Genomic DNA, 13,246 nt, shown 5'->3' with positions numbered 1-13,246 from the left:
GCAGCAGGTAATCAGTCACAGGTGCACTGGACCCCTGCCCCCTCTTAAAGGGGCCCATCATCCTGTAATAGGACCATGTATTTTGAGAGATAGTCTCCCTTAGATGCTTTTGCTGCTGCCTTCCCTCAAAGCAGGTAATGCCGAGTCTCTCTCCAGAGCCGCTATCTGGTACTTTTCACCGCCAGCCACAGCCCCGGTCCCTGCGTTGAGAAGCTGTCAATTGAATAGACTAAAGATGCTGAAGGGGAGAGAGCAAGTGCTGAAGCAACAGCCATTTCTTTGTTAAGCTCCCTATGAATTGATTCAGTGCCTTGGGAGCTCCTCCGCCGCCACAGGGCAAGATAACATCCTCAGCTCCTGGACTCTCAGACGTGATCCCTCCAGGGAATGAAAAGAGGAACCCACATTTCTGCAAGGCAACATCCCAGAGTCTGACAAAGAGCCAGAGGGTGAGACTGAGAAGGACAGAAAGGAAAATCTCTGACTTAATCATAACAACAGAGAGGTCAGGGCCGATTCTGGCGGAGTGGGTGGAAGATAAGCCAGCCTTAACAATCCAGGTTTAGATCCGATGGACAATGAACAGAGGGGCAGGGAGAGAACAAGGAAAGGATTTCAAGGAAAGCAGCAGCCTTGGCATAACTTTGGTACAGTGGCTGAGGAGCACAGATCTACCTACCCCATGGGGCCTGGGCTCATTAGTTTGTCTTCTGGTTGTAAAGTAGGCCTGGGAGAGCACCAGGCAGGCACCACAGTGATTTTCTCTGAAGGGTCAGGAAAGTGACTAAACTGGCACCATCTTGCTCAAGTGAACTGCTCCCCATGTGCACTCAGAGTCAAGTGACCTGATGAATTAGGGAGGAAAGGAGGGTTTTAGTGCCATCTGTTTCCTTCCTGCCCTGGGACAGCGAGCTGGATTCTATTCGCGCTCTCACATTTTCAGCAGAATTGTGCTGAATGCAGAACTATTATCATTAACAACAATGCATGAACTCGGCTGGATTCTCAGATCCCAGGGCTGGCAGTCACAACGGGGTGAGATTTCACACGGAGTCCTCGTGCTGAAGCGCTGGAGTGCAGAAAAGTCTCCCAGGCACTGGAGATGTTCAGAAGTGGAAATATACTGTAATAAAAACACTGTACTTCAAACTCAATCAGTTCCTTTATCCAAAGATCAGAAAGTGCTTTCCAAAAATAAATACAATGATCCTTGAAACCTCGCTGTACGTCATAGGCTTCGGTGCTGTCCATACTTGGGTGGAGGGGCGGGGGGGAAGAGAAGTTCCCAACTCCCCACACTTGAAGAAAAGGAGAGAACAGAGTTGCGAGCACACAGATCCTCTCTCCTCCCCCTATGGGGAGTTCATAGGTGTAAAACTTCTGGCAAGAATTCACATGAGGCTAGGACACGATCTTTATGTTGGGTGCAATTTTCCGAAGTGCCTTAGAAAAGTCACTTCTAGGGGCTACTAAGTAGCTGTGGAAAATCCCACCCATTGTGCAGAACACTGGGCATTCAAGAAACCAGAATTCAAAAGCACTGAGGAAAACAGGCTGCTGCCTTAATGAATCTCCCTGTTGATAAACGGGCAGAACATGCTGAGGGAAAGGTCATCTGGGAAAATTACAGAAAAGGAGGAATAGGGAAAAGATTGGAAAAAAACCTCCCTGGCCGTCCTGTATGGACATCCCATCTGCTATTGCTGTGCACAATTTGAGTGGGGCAGCTCTGCCACCACACCAGCTGGAAGGTTCTGCTGTCTCAGCATAAACATGCCAAACGCTTCAAAGCTATGGCTGTGAGAGAAAGGCTTTCTTCTGTCTTTCGGAGGCTATTAGCAAAAGCCGAGCCTCCAGCACAGTGCCACCTTTCACCTCTTTCCTGAGAAGACTTGGATTTCTCTGAACTACAAAGGGAATCCCAGGACTGTCTGAAGACTGACCTCAGGGTGCAGCGATGATCAAGAACAGTGATTCTGTAAACACGGCTCGTTCCTGCACGGCTCTGCTCCCCTGCGGCATGTGAGGCTGATCTGCTCAGGCTATTGACAAAGAGCCGCCAACCATGTGCAGCCGCACATCTGGGCCGGGGATCCTCCCTGTACAGAAGAGCTCAGCTCCCACAGAGGATCCCAAATTAGTGCCCTGATTTTCCAAAAAGCGGAGCAGTGGCGGGCTGAACTCCTTTGGAAATCTGGCTCCAACTCTGAGTGCAGAGCTCCTGCAAGTCTAGTCAGGGGTCTTGTGAAAACCTAGCCCATGGTTTGTAAAGGTTGTTGAGTGTCTTGGAAACCTCAGGGATCTGTGAAAGCCATGTCTATCCAGGTCAGTGTCACAGGGTGGGATGGCTCTTTAAGGGCGGTGGGCTCGACACCATCTGTGACTGATCAGCTGCCTCCCAAGTGATGGGTGGTGCGTGGGATAGTCTGCAGGCCTCCTGGGTCCAGATCCTCAAAGATATTTGGGTGCCTGAATCAGACAGAACAGGGACTTGATCCTGAGTCTCCCACAGCCCAGCTGGGTACCCTAATCACTGGGCTACTGGCTATTCTACAGTGAGGGGCTCTCTGTTTGCAAAAAATGTCACAAGGTCTCGGTTTCATCCTGATGTGGAATAAAAACATTCTGAGTCCTCACACTGTTCCATGAACTGGAAATCTTGATTTCCAGCCAGCCCATGAGGGGAGTGCCCAGCCTGGACTGCTTGCACTGGGGCAGCTCGGCAGGGTTCAGAAGAGGATTAGATGTTCCTGGGGACAATGAGACCATTCCAAGTGACATCTGATAGGATGCAAGGAACTCCCCTTCCCTCAATCCCCAGTGTAGGGTGTGGCCAGTCCCACTGGGGAGAGCAGTCCCTGCTCCTGCCTAGTCATCCTAGAGCTGTCTAAGGGTATGTCTGTGCTGCACCTGGGAGCATGGTTCCCAGCTCAGGTAGACACGGGCCAGCTCTGCTCGAGCTAGTGCGCTAAAAGCAGTGGTGTAGCTGGGGGTAGCTGCCTGCGTACAAGCCCGCCTGGACCTCCTGGCTACATGCCATCTACCCATGCTGGGAATCACGCTCCTATCTGCAGAGGGCTCCTATCCTATCCTAAAGGGGGCATGGTGAGGCTAGGATAAAGGACTTGCCTCTGCCTCTCTCTGCACCAGAGGGCAGAGGCTGGTCTGGAGGAGGAACCTCTCTGCAATGGTGGCAGGGGGCTTGCTTGGCTGGCTCAGCTAGATCCTCTGGAGGGCTCCGGCCGCTGCACAGCCCCTCGTCCACCCTTCCCAGGGTACGGGCCAGAATCCGGCCCTTAGGAGGGGGCTGTGAGGACGTATTTATGTGAGACACACTGCTTGGGCCAGGGGACAGAATGGAAACCTAGCCACGCAGACTCGGGAATGACTCCAGCCTTTCTGCCGTGGGTGCACTCTGCCTGCACAATGCCTCTGGGTTACGGGCTGGCGCAGGACCCCAGAGTACATCAGCCTTAGCAGCCCAGAGAAAGGCCTGCCAGGGTCAGGTTAAACGGGCCTGCTGCCTGTGGCATGCGTTCCTCACCTCGAGCTCAGCATGCCGCACTGGAACGAGCTCCAACAACCCACCCACAAACATGGACATTTAGATCCAATTTAAACAGTAAACCCCCTCTTTATTTCCCTGTCCCTTGGCAGCCCTGCACCTTCTCCAGCCTCCCTTGCTATTGCACAGCGCCACCTACTGCCAGCTCCCCCTACCAGCACGCAGCTGGCATCCTCTCTGGGGCCAAGAGTGGCCTGCTTTCTTCTCCCACGCCCATCCCAGCATTGCTGGCCTTTAAACTCCCGGCTGGATGCACAGATGACCTGGGCTTCCTGGGGGCGTGAAGCCACCGCGCTCCCAGCTCCGAGCCAGCATGTCCTCAGCTGAGCTCATGGACGGTTTGTCGTTGCCTTTTGTGTTGGCCGTAACCGGCTCATTTTTAAAATCCCTTCAGTTAGGTGCAGGGGGCAGGGGAGGGAGCAAACAGGGACGCCTGGATTCATGTCACTCCCGGAGACGCCTATGGCATCAAGCAGCTTCCTCCAGGCGGCTTTCTGACCGGAATAAACCAAGCAAACGGGAGAGGATTTCTTACACTGCAAGCCCTTCAGGGCAGAAGCTATAGCTACCTACACATCTGTTCAGCTGCCTGGCAGGAGGACACCCCGCTCCCCAGTGGGACCTCTGGGCACCCCCGGCAGGTGCTATTAAAGAACAGCAGTGGGGTCGCACTAACTATGAGCTCTGGCTGTTACTGAGCTGGCTGGATAAATCCTGCTGTCAGTCTGACCCTCTGCACTGCTGGCAGCTCTCCCAGGACGACTGCTTCCTCCTGGCCATGCCAGGCCTCTGGACCCAGGAGCACACAGCCTGCAGAGCAGCCAGTCTGACCCTTGTTATTTATGTCACTAAGAATCTAAGCTGGGTGCAGTGGGGTGAGCTGTCAAGGGGTGAGCCAGAGGTGGGTGAGCCAGCGGGGGATGGGGGGAGACAGCAGGGGGTAGGGTGAGCCAGCCGGGGATGGGGGGGAGACAGCAGGGGGTAGGGAGAGACAGCGGGGGATGGGGAGGAGACAGCAGGGGGTAGGGGGAGACAGCGGGGGATGGGGAGGAGACAGCAGGGGGGAGGGGGAGCCAGCAGGGGGTAGGGGGAGCCAGCGGGCAGTGGGTGGCAAGCTGGCAGCGGGAAGCTGTCAGGAGGCTCTGGTGCCTAGCGTTCTGCACGTCCGCCAAGGCCATTCAATGGATGAACGTCAGCGGGGAAGGCTACTTCGGTGCTTTGGGCGGCCTGCGTGTCTCAGCTGATGGATAACGACTGGTGCGGTAGGGGGTGTCTCATCTCTAAATCCTCTCTCCCTCCCCTGCCTTCCTTCCTCTTCCACTCCCTGTTTTTGACCCCTCTTTTCAAGTCTGCTATCTCTTCTCCTCGCTCCTTTCTCCTCTCGCCCTTGCCATCTAGTACCTTTACAGGGGAAAGCACAGAGGAGTCAGCCTAGCGCGCTGCACAAGCCCTGTGCTCTCTCTCTCTGTGTCTAAGAATCCAATATCCTGGTGTGGCTTTCAGGCCTCTGATGCTTCAGCAGACTCTACATCCCCCGTCCCTCCATTCACTGTCTGCCCCCCCCTCGTCTGCCCATCCCTCTGCCCTGGGGTCTCACTTCTCTAACGGGCACCATCAGGCTCACAGCAAAGGAGCCTGCCAGATACACTGCAGGCTGCCAGTCGCTTGCTGAAGTGGCAAACAGTTCCTCGCCGGGCCCCACTGTGCTGAGCCATGAACACAGACCTGGCCAAGGCTCCAGGAAGGCCGAAGCAGCCGGAGCCTTCTGTCACCTGACTTTCCGAAATCCTCTCTGCTTTCTCTGACCTCCACCTCCATCCTTCCCCAGCACGGCCCACAGGAAGGAACACCAGGTGTATCTATCTTCAGCGGCACCTGAGCTAAGCCTGCCCTCCAGGCCTCAATGCGCCTGCCCCAGGGAAACGATAAGAATTTTCACTCACGCAGGATGGAGCTCAGGGTGTCACTTCAAGGACGGATGGAGGGTGACGCCCTTTCAGTCCCAGAGGTAATAAAGGGGGGCTCTTTATTTTCAATCTTCTGTAATCTGGGAGACCGATATGTCCAGTGGCTAAGAGCAAGTGAGTGGGAAGCAGACTCCTCATTTTGTGTGTGTGTGTGTGTGAGAGAGAGAGAACTGTATTGATTTCAAAGGTGCTGGGAAGCCTTAGAGACTAATGGCCTCTGTTTAAACCTGGTATAGTCCACAGTGGATCAGGTTTCCACAGGCTGCCTTTCCGTGGGCCTCAGTCCTGACCTGGAGGAACTAATCTATGGCTGATAGGACAGTTCCTTCTCTATGGACCCGTTCAGTCCTTGGCGCCTCTGTTGAGACTGCATGCAAAGAGGGTGTTAATTAGCACCAGCTGGAGTGGTGGGGGTTGTAACACAGAGAGAAGGAGACTACGATTTCTGGGTCCAACTCCAGGGACAGCTAATGACTCCTGGCTGTCCTGGGCTAAATCAGGGTGTCCTTGGGCAAGTCATTTAAGGATCCATGTTCAAAGGCCATTTTCCACATGCACATGCATGCAGCCACACCTGGCAGGTGCAGACACCTCCTGTGTGCATTGCCAGTCACTAGTCTAAGACCTCTGAGGGCACAGGTGTGTGGATCTGCACTACAGGGGTCAGCCAACTGAAAGCATGTGCACTCAGGTTAGAATTTTTAAAGCACGCATCTGCTTGCATGAGGACATGTGGGAACAAACAAGCAGAGACCCTTTATAAACACACCCATTAAAATCCCTGTGCATTGCTTTCCCCATCTGTAAAACAGGGATAATTACAGTTACACTTAGCTACCCAGCACCGTCGTGTGTCTCAATCTACCCCAGGGGTAAGTAGTGATGCTCATTTAACTGATGTTTGTAAAGTGTTGGAGACGCACGGTGAGAGGTGGCTCTAGACTAGCAGTGTATTAACACATACCTCTCATGTGTAACACACTCTTGCTTATCATTCCAGATGCAGACATGTATTGATCTGTGAGGCTGGCAGTGGAGGAGACATGGAAGGAAGCAGGCTGTTGCTCACAGCCAAGCTCAGCGAAGCTGTTTGGAAGCTGTCCAGTTACTCGGTGCTGAAAGTGGAAGTGTTAAAATCCTCCCACCTGACTCTGGGACTAACCTAGGAGCAGAGAAACCAAACAGAAGGTCCAAGGGAAGCTATGAGAACAAGGGCAGCCATTGGATGCTTCTAGGATTGGTGGTAACAAGATTCGTGCCTCGGGTGTTAATTGTGGTAATGGTGCTCTGATGAACTGGTTTGGTAATAAAGCAGCTGCCCAGAGGATTTCTACTGGCATGCAGCATTCACCAGCCAGACCATTCTTTTCAAGTGGGGCTCTATCTGCTCCATCCAGCTGAACATTTCGTGCAGTCATTGATGCTGGCTTGACAGTCCTACAGACTGAAATCCTCCAATGACAGAATAGGTCCACGGGCCTCACACCCCTCAACCGTGAGCTGAAAGGGCTAGGGGCAGAGAGGTCTTTCTTTTGCACAATGCATCCTTAGCCTCCCCAATGAAACTGCCAATTAGCATCACTTTGGGCATCTTTGCTGTTTCAATGCCCAAGTCTGCTGAGAACTGGACTGTCTTGCAAACTCATGGCACCTAAGCTCTTAAGGAGGCATGAAAAGCGAGTTACTATGCTCGCCCCAGTTGAATAGGAGCTGGATTTAGAGACAAGAAGTTCCTTGGCACATTATCACTTCCCTTAGTCCAGTTCCCGCTTTATTCCTTGGGAAGCTCCTCCAGCCAGAGCCAGGTCAGAGATGTGGCTCCAGCTTAAGTTAAGTGCCTCAGGTTTCCGTACAATCTTCCCTTATGGGAAGCTCAGCTACAAAGGCCGCACTGCAAGAACTCCGGATGTCGGATAGGGCAGGGACGTACACGAGGTGCAGAATGAGTTGGAAAGCAATGGGCCAAGCTACTGCCCCAGCACTGGCTGAGATCTCTCGCTCTGATTCTAATCACGCCAGCCTTCTCTGGAACACACAGGTTGTTCTGAAACAAACATACAGGCAGTGGTCTGCCCTGATGCCCATGCAGGGAAGGAAAGTACAGGAGTCCAGGGGTGACCCACCCATCTCTCAGCTGCTTTAGAGATGAGGTGAAGGGGAAGGCGCAGAGAGGGTTGAAAGCTGCAAAGCAAGGTGACTGGTGCTTGGATCACCTGTGCTGCGGGAGTGCAGCTCCTGCTCCTTAAGAGGACGCTCTGTGCACTCTATCTAGGTAAAGCCCCATTACTGGAGTAGCTGAGTGCCTCACAGTCCCCAATAGATCTATCCTCACAACACCCCGTGAGGTAAGGCAGAGCTATTATCCCTATTATATGGAGGGGAAACTGAGGCACAGAGACTAAGTGATTTACTCAAGGTCACAGAGGCAGTCTGTGGCAGAGCTGGGAATTGAACCTTGGTCTTGGCTAGAGCCCTAAGCACTGGAACCTCCTTCCTCTCCAAGTCACTGCAATGGGGGAGGGGACAGCCATGACCTCCTCCTTCTGCCTATCCTTTCTGGTGTAGTTAACACTTTGCAGTCCTGTATTTAGGGGAGTGCAAGGGCTGCAATTACGGCCAGCCCGTGCCTGGGAGAAACAAGGGGGAAGCCATCACCTGCACAGGCACAACCTGGCCAATATTTAGCAAGTGCTAATGCAAACCACAGGAAAATGGATGAAGAAGTGAAAAATACACTCCCAGGTGGGCAGCTATTGAGTGCTTGCTGCTGGGGAGCAGTGAGCAGAGAGGAAGGGAACTCCTATGGCTTCCTTCTGCAAACATACCACTGCCTTGGGATGGTCCTGAGTTATGCCTCAGACATTCCCCTCGCCCCTCCCTGTGACTGTCCCCAGGACAGAAACTGCAAATGCAGGCTCTCACAGCTGTAAAGTCAGGGGCCACTTACCAGCTGTGCAGCCTCGGCCCCGATTTTCCCATCCCAATCTCATATCTCTCTAGGGCCCGACTCCACCACCCTTACTCAGGGTGCATAGCCACTCACTACACAAATAGCCCCACCGAAGCTGATGGTTGGCACAGCAAGCTGCCATTCAAAGTCAACCTGCAGTGACGATGGCTTTGAGATGAGCAGCTAGGCGTGCTCAGGCTGGGCCTCTCCCTCGGCACCCTGTTGCTGGGCATCAGTCGCTGCTCCCGGCCCCTCTGACTCCTGACGAGCCAAATGGTGTGAAATGATCACATTCGGCAGCGCAGCCCAGGAAGCAGAACAGCCATGCAAGGATGGGGAGTTCTGTGGGGGTTCTTCTCCCAGGAGCTGGGGGCTGGGGGGACAGGAACCAAAGGAGAACGGCACAGAGAGAGTGGGGCTGCCGCCTCCACAGACCCACTGGCCACAAACTCCCAATGGGGTTTAAATCCACATCCGGCACCCTGCCTGTGCGTGGAGGGAGGATGACATCCCCCATGCAACCCAAGTTGACTTGTGCTTTGCACAGGAACTGCGGATTTCACCCTAAAAGCTGCCCAGATGCTCTTGGCCTAGCAAAAGGGTACCCAGACTTCAGTCTCAGAGGCACACCTAAATTACTTCCCTCGGAGACTACTCTTCCCAACATGCAATGCTCCACCTTGAGACAAGCACCCTTGCTACTGAGATCAAGATTGAGCACTGCATGCTGGGATCTGCCACGTCCATAAGAGGACTTCTATATTAAAGAGAGCCATGGATGGTATAAATCACTGGGCCACACCTGGTCTTTGAGGTGTCTGTCAGACACCCGTACCTGAGCAAATAGGATTGATTTCAACTGGTTCATGACATGTTTAGAATAGGGGGTGTAATTCCAGCGGATAAAACAGACAGCATGTCAATATTTTAGCATCTAGATTAGACAAGCACTAGTGGGTGTCACTTTTAAACAGTTGCACTTGACAATTCTCACAATTTTATCATGAGTCTCACACTATTTGGTGCTTTCCTTAAAGCCCCAGCTTCTGGAGTCATGTGACTACATGAGAATCTCAGCTCTTTTTAAAGTGAGTTTCTTGCCCACATGGTTGCAGTGAAAAGCTTGAAAACATGATCCCTAAAGGATCTGAAACCAGAATACAAACTAAAAATGACCCAATATTTATTATCATTATTTATATATGATATTTGGAGGTCTGACTCATGATTATTTTTAAACACTTGGGACTGGCAGGACTGCTGTCTACTGCTCTCTGCCACTTTATTTCTCTCTGAAATAGGGCCAGATTTTCAAAGTTCAGCACGGACAGTTACATGCAGGTATTTACATATGGTAACTCATGTGATTCTATACAGGCTTGCACACTGTGCCCATCTCAAGGGTACCTGAGCACCAACCTCCCACATGTGGTCACCTGACACGGGAAGTTAGACACCTGCAAATATATGTGCGCAGCTGCAAACACCTAACATTGCAAATCAACTGCAAAGGCTGGAATTTGCAAAGAAGCCTTGGGAATCGGGCACTCAGCTGACCTGGGATTTGGGCACCCAATTCTCTTAGGGTCCATTGCAAATCCCAGCCCAAATGTCTACTCTACTCTTAGCCAGAAACTTAGCTGCTCCTGTCACAACAGACATACTGACACTGCTCCCAGTGTAATAACACCTCCTCAGCCTTGTCCATCCTCCATTTAGAGTTTTCAAAGCAAAATCCTGCAGATTTATTTACTGGTGCAAACAGGAACAGTTTATTTGGTCAGACGTCACTGGTTCTGGCTGAGCCATGCTGATTAACTGTGCTCCAGCCCCAGCAGTGCTCCAAAGACCTGCAAGTCATGCTCCTCCTTTTGGACTCTGTCCCTGGTGGTTACCTTGGCTATAAATTGCCTCAGGGAAGGGCCGAAGCTTCGATTTCATTTCCATCTGTCAGCATTAAACCCTCCCCCTAGCTACCGGGCCACCCCACTACCAGCTTGATTTCAGTCCGAGGAAGGGCACCTCACTTGCTCGGAAAGGGGAGGAGGAGAGAGGTGGCCTCTGCCTGAAACAGGAGTGACCAGCACTTTGACAGCCAGGCAAAGAGCCGGGAGCTGAAATGCTGCTTGTCTGAAAATGAAAAAATCAATCCAAACCCATAACTGGGGCTGGTACTTCAGTTACATCTTCCAGATCGATGTCTCTTGTTGGTGACTCAGTTGCACAAAGCCCAGCGGGTGACCGTGTAGCCACAGGCAGAGGGCCGCAGGAGGCCACATTTCTAAGAGTCAGCTGGGCACATTTGACTCTGGGGGTACCCGTCAGACCCTCTGGAGGAGACCATGCCTTGGGCAGTGGTTTCCACAGCTCCGAGCTGCTGTCTAAGTAGGAAGCAGTTCCACAGCATACACAATTCGAGAGAAAGGACTGAGGACTAAGATCCATGAGCCAAAAGAAACAATAGCCAATTGGCTGTTTGTTCCTAAAGGCTTTCGCTCTTGTGAGCAGCAGAGGCTGAACTGGCAAAGCCTGGGTGTGAAGGTATGGAGACCTCTCACAAGGAGCCAGAGCGCTCCAGCATCTGGCTTCATAAACATTTCATACAATTCACTTTTGTACCATTAGCCACAGGGGTTTCCGTTAATGTCTCTCTGGTACACTCAGGGGAGCAGAGCATCACGCACAATGGGCTGTTTGCTTTGAACGTCAAGATGAAAGATATCAACAGAAAGTTCTCCACTGCAGGTACAGCTGCAGGAAGCCCAGACAGCTGCTCTTAGCCAGCTCCTAGCATCGGAGGGCTGCCTGGAAGCCTTAAGTCAGATCATTGCTTCAAAGCTGCTTTTAACTCTTAGTTTCTGAGGGCACACAGTGATCAGACAATACCCACATCTCTGCGGTAAACACAGCACGTTAAAAGCAAAGACACTTTCAAATGTTTCCCAGCTGGCAGTCCTCTTTGGAGCTTTTCGAAAACCCTTCATCACCCACATTAAGTGTGTAACTGCCAGCTACAATAAACCTTTGTTAACATAGATTTCCCGGCTGAGATTTTAAACCACGCTCTGGTGACTTTTACCGCCGGAGCAGCTGTAGGTTTAGTTGCATTACACAATTCAGTTTGGGGCTCAAGCTTCCAAACTGGTCGTGAAAATTGACCAGCCCAAAAAACCAAAATCTGCTTCCCTCCTCCCAGGCTACCGATTGAAAAAGAAACACGTTCTATTCTACTTGCATGACAATGAAGAAAAACAACACCCCCCCCCCCCCCGCCACCAAAGCTTGCCCTCAAATGGAGGAGTTAGTAGCATTTTGCAAAGTTGGGGGATGAAATAGGCGTGTGTATTGTTAGGGAACAATGCTAGGAACTGCTCATTGTTCCGTAGGAGAAAGCAAGGACTTCCCCATTCTTTCCCAGTCCAAACGGTGGCACTGCACATTATGGGCAAATTTTCAACCCCGGGCACCTAGCTCATGGACGCAAAACGTGGGGATGCAAAGACACAGTTCTCTGTCCTTTGCACTCACACACCTGTTCTGCCCACATCACTGCCTGCTTGTGCCCCTGAAGGCAGATTTTGCAGGTGCCCCTTGGTCACAGGTCGTTGACGGTGCGCATCCTGGTGGGGGTGTGCGGGCAGACACACACACACACACACGGGTCACAGCACCTAAACCAGCATCTTCCCCCGCAGGGTCCTGCCCGGGGGCAGCCCCGCTCAGAAGTCCCCATTGCGGGGCATTCCACCTGCCCTGTGGGACCCAGCCAGCTCCCAGCCCAGCCCAGTGCACGCAGCCGGCCGCCGGCTCCCGGCTCCGGCTCGCCGGGGCTTGAGCCCCCCGGACCTGGGAGCCGCGGGCGGGACCGTGTCGCTGCTTCCCCGCTCGCCCCGCTCCGCGCACAGGGGGGGACGCGCCCCGCGCCGACTTACATCGAGGAAGAGGGAGAGCCCCTGGCCGCGGGGCTGCGGGGGCCGCCCGGCGCCGGGGGTGGGCTCGGCAGGCAGCCGGCACATTGTCAGCATCTCCGCGCAGGCCAGCATCGCCCCCGGCCGGTCCAGCGAGGGCTGGAGCCTGCGACGGCCCCTTCGGCGCGAGTCTCCGGCGGCCGGGCCCGGCGCTGCTGCGCTGGGGCTGGGGCTCAGCAAGTCCCTGGCGCTCCCAGATGCTCCGGCCGCTGCCAGCCTCCAGCGGGCAACTTTCCCCGCCCGCCTCCACGCCCGCCTGATTGGCCGCGAGCGGGGATCGGGTCACGCCAGGCAGCGGCTCCGCGGCGCGCCGCTCGCCGGGAGCCCCCGGCCGCGGGCTGCTGCCAGGCCCCCCCGCGGAACCGCTGCCTTCGCTGGGGAGCCCGCCCTTCCCCGGCGTGCCGCGGGGATGGCCCCAGCCTCAGGGGGCCTAGCCCCGGAGCAGGCCCCGGCTAGCCACTGCCTTAGCCCGGGCACCGAACGCCGCGCCCGGGGCTGCGGGGACAGGAAACCAGGGACAGGGCGGCAGGCTGGCCCGGCGAGGCCTGGACCCCCGCCCTGCGGTCGAGCAGAGAAGCCGTTTGCACGCTGAACACCGGCACCAGGGCAGCACAAGCAGCTGGGCAAGAGCGGCGCAGCGGGGGCGGGCGGGCGGGCGAGGGGGGCCGTGCAGCAGGACCCCAAGTCTTGTATTAAAGGCCTGAAACGTCTAAGGCCAAATGCAGCCAACTCCTATAGCTTCTGCGCCTGGGACCTGCCATCTCTCCTTTGGCCCCTTTGCTGGAATGATCCTAAG

General features: G+C 54.0%; 1 protein-coding gene across 2 annotated transcripts in view; it reads right to left on the bottom strand.

Moving 5' to 3' along the window:
• Positions 1-12,773, bottom strand: part of NECAB3 (N-terminal EF-hand calcium binding protein 3) — a 109,662-nt gene extending 96,889 nt beyond the window's left edge. Inside the window, exon 1 of one of the 2 annotated variants that reach the window (XR_006285341.1) lies at positions 12,415-12,773. Coding sequence is in view for 1 of the 2 variants with exons in the window: in XM_037877249.2 (XP_037733177.1) it covers positions 12,415-12,525 (111 nt within the window). In the remaining variant the exon portion in view is untranslated. The remainder of the gene's footprint in view (positions 1-12,414) is intronic. The other variant, XM_037877249.2, reaches the window with a different exon arrangement.
• Positions 12,774-13,246: the final 473 nt, after the last annotated feature.

The sequence above is a fragment of the Chelonia mydas genome, chromosome 13, assembly GCF_015237465.2.
Source record: "Chelonia mydas isolate rCheMyd1 chromosome 13, rCheMyd1.pri.v2, whole genome shotgun sequence".
Taxonomy (NCBI): domain Eukaryota; kingdom Metazoa; phylum Chordata; order Testudines; family Cheloniidae; genus Chelonia; species Chelonia mydas.
The sequence above is the reverse complement of the archived record's forward strand: the minus strand, read 5'-3'. Positions and strand labels throughout refer to the sequence as shown.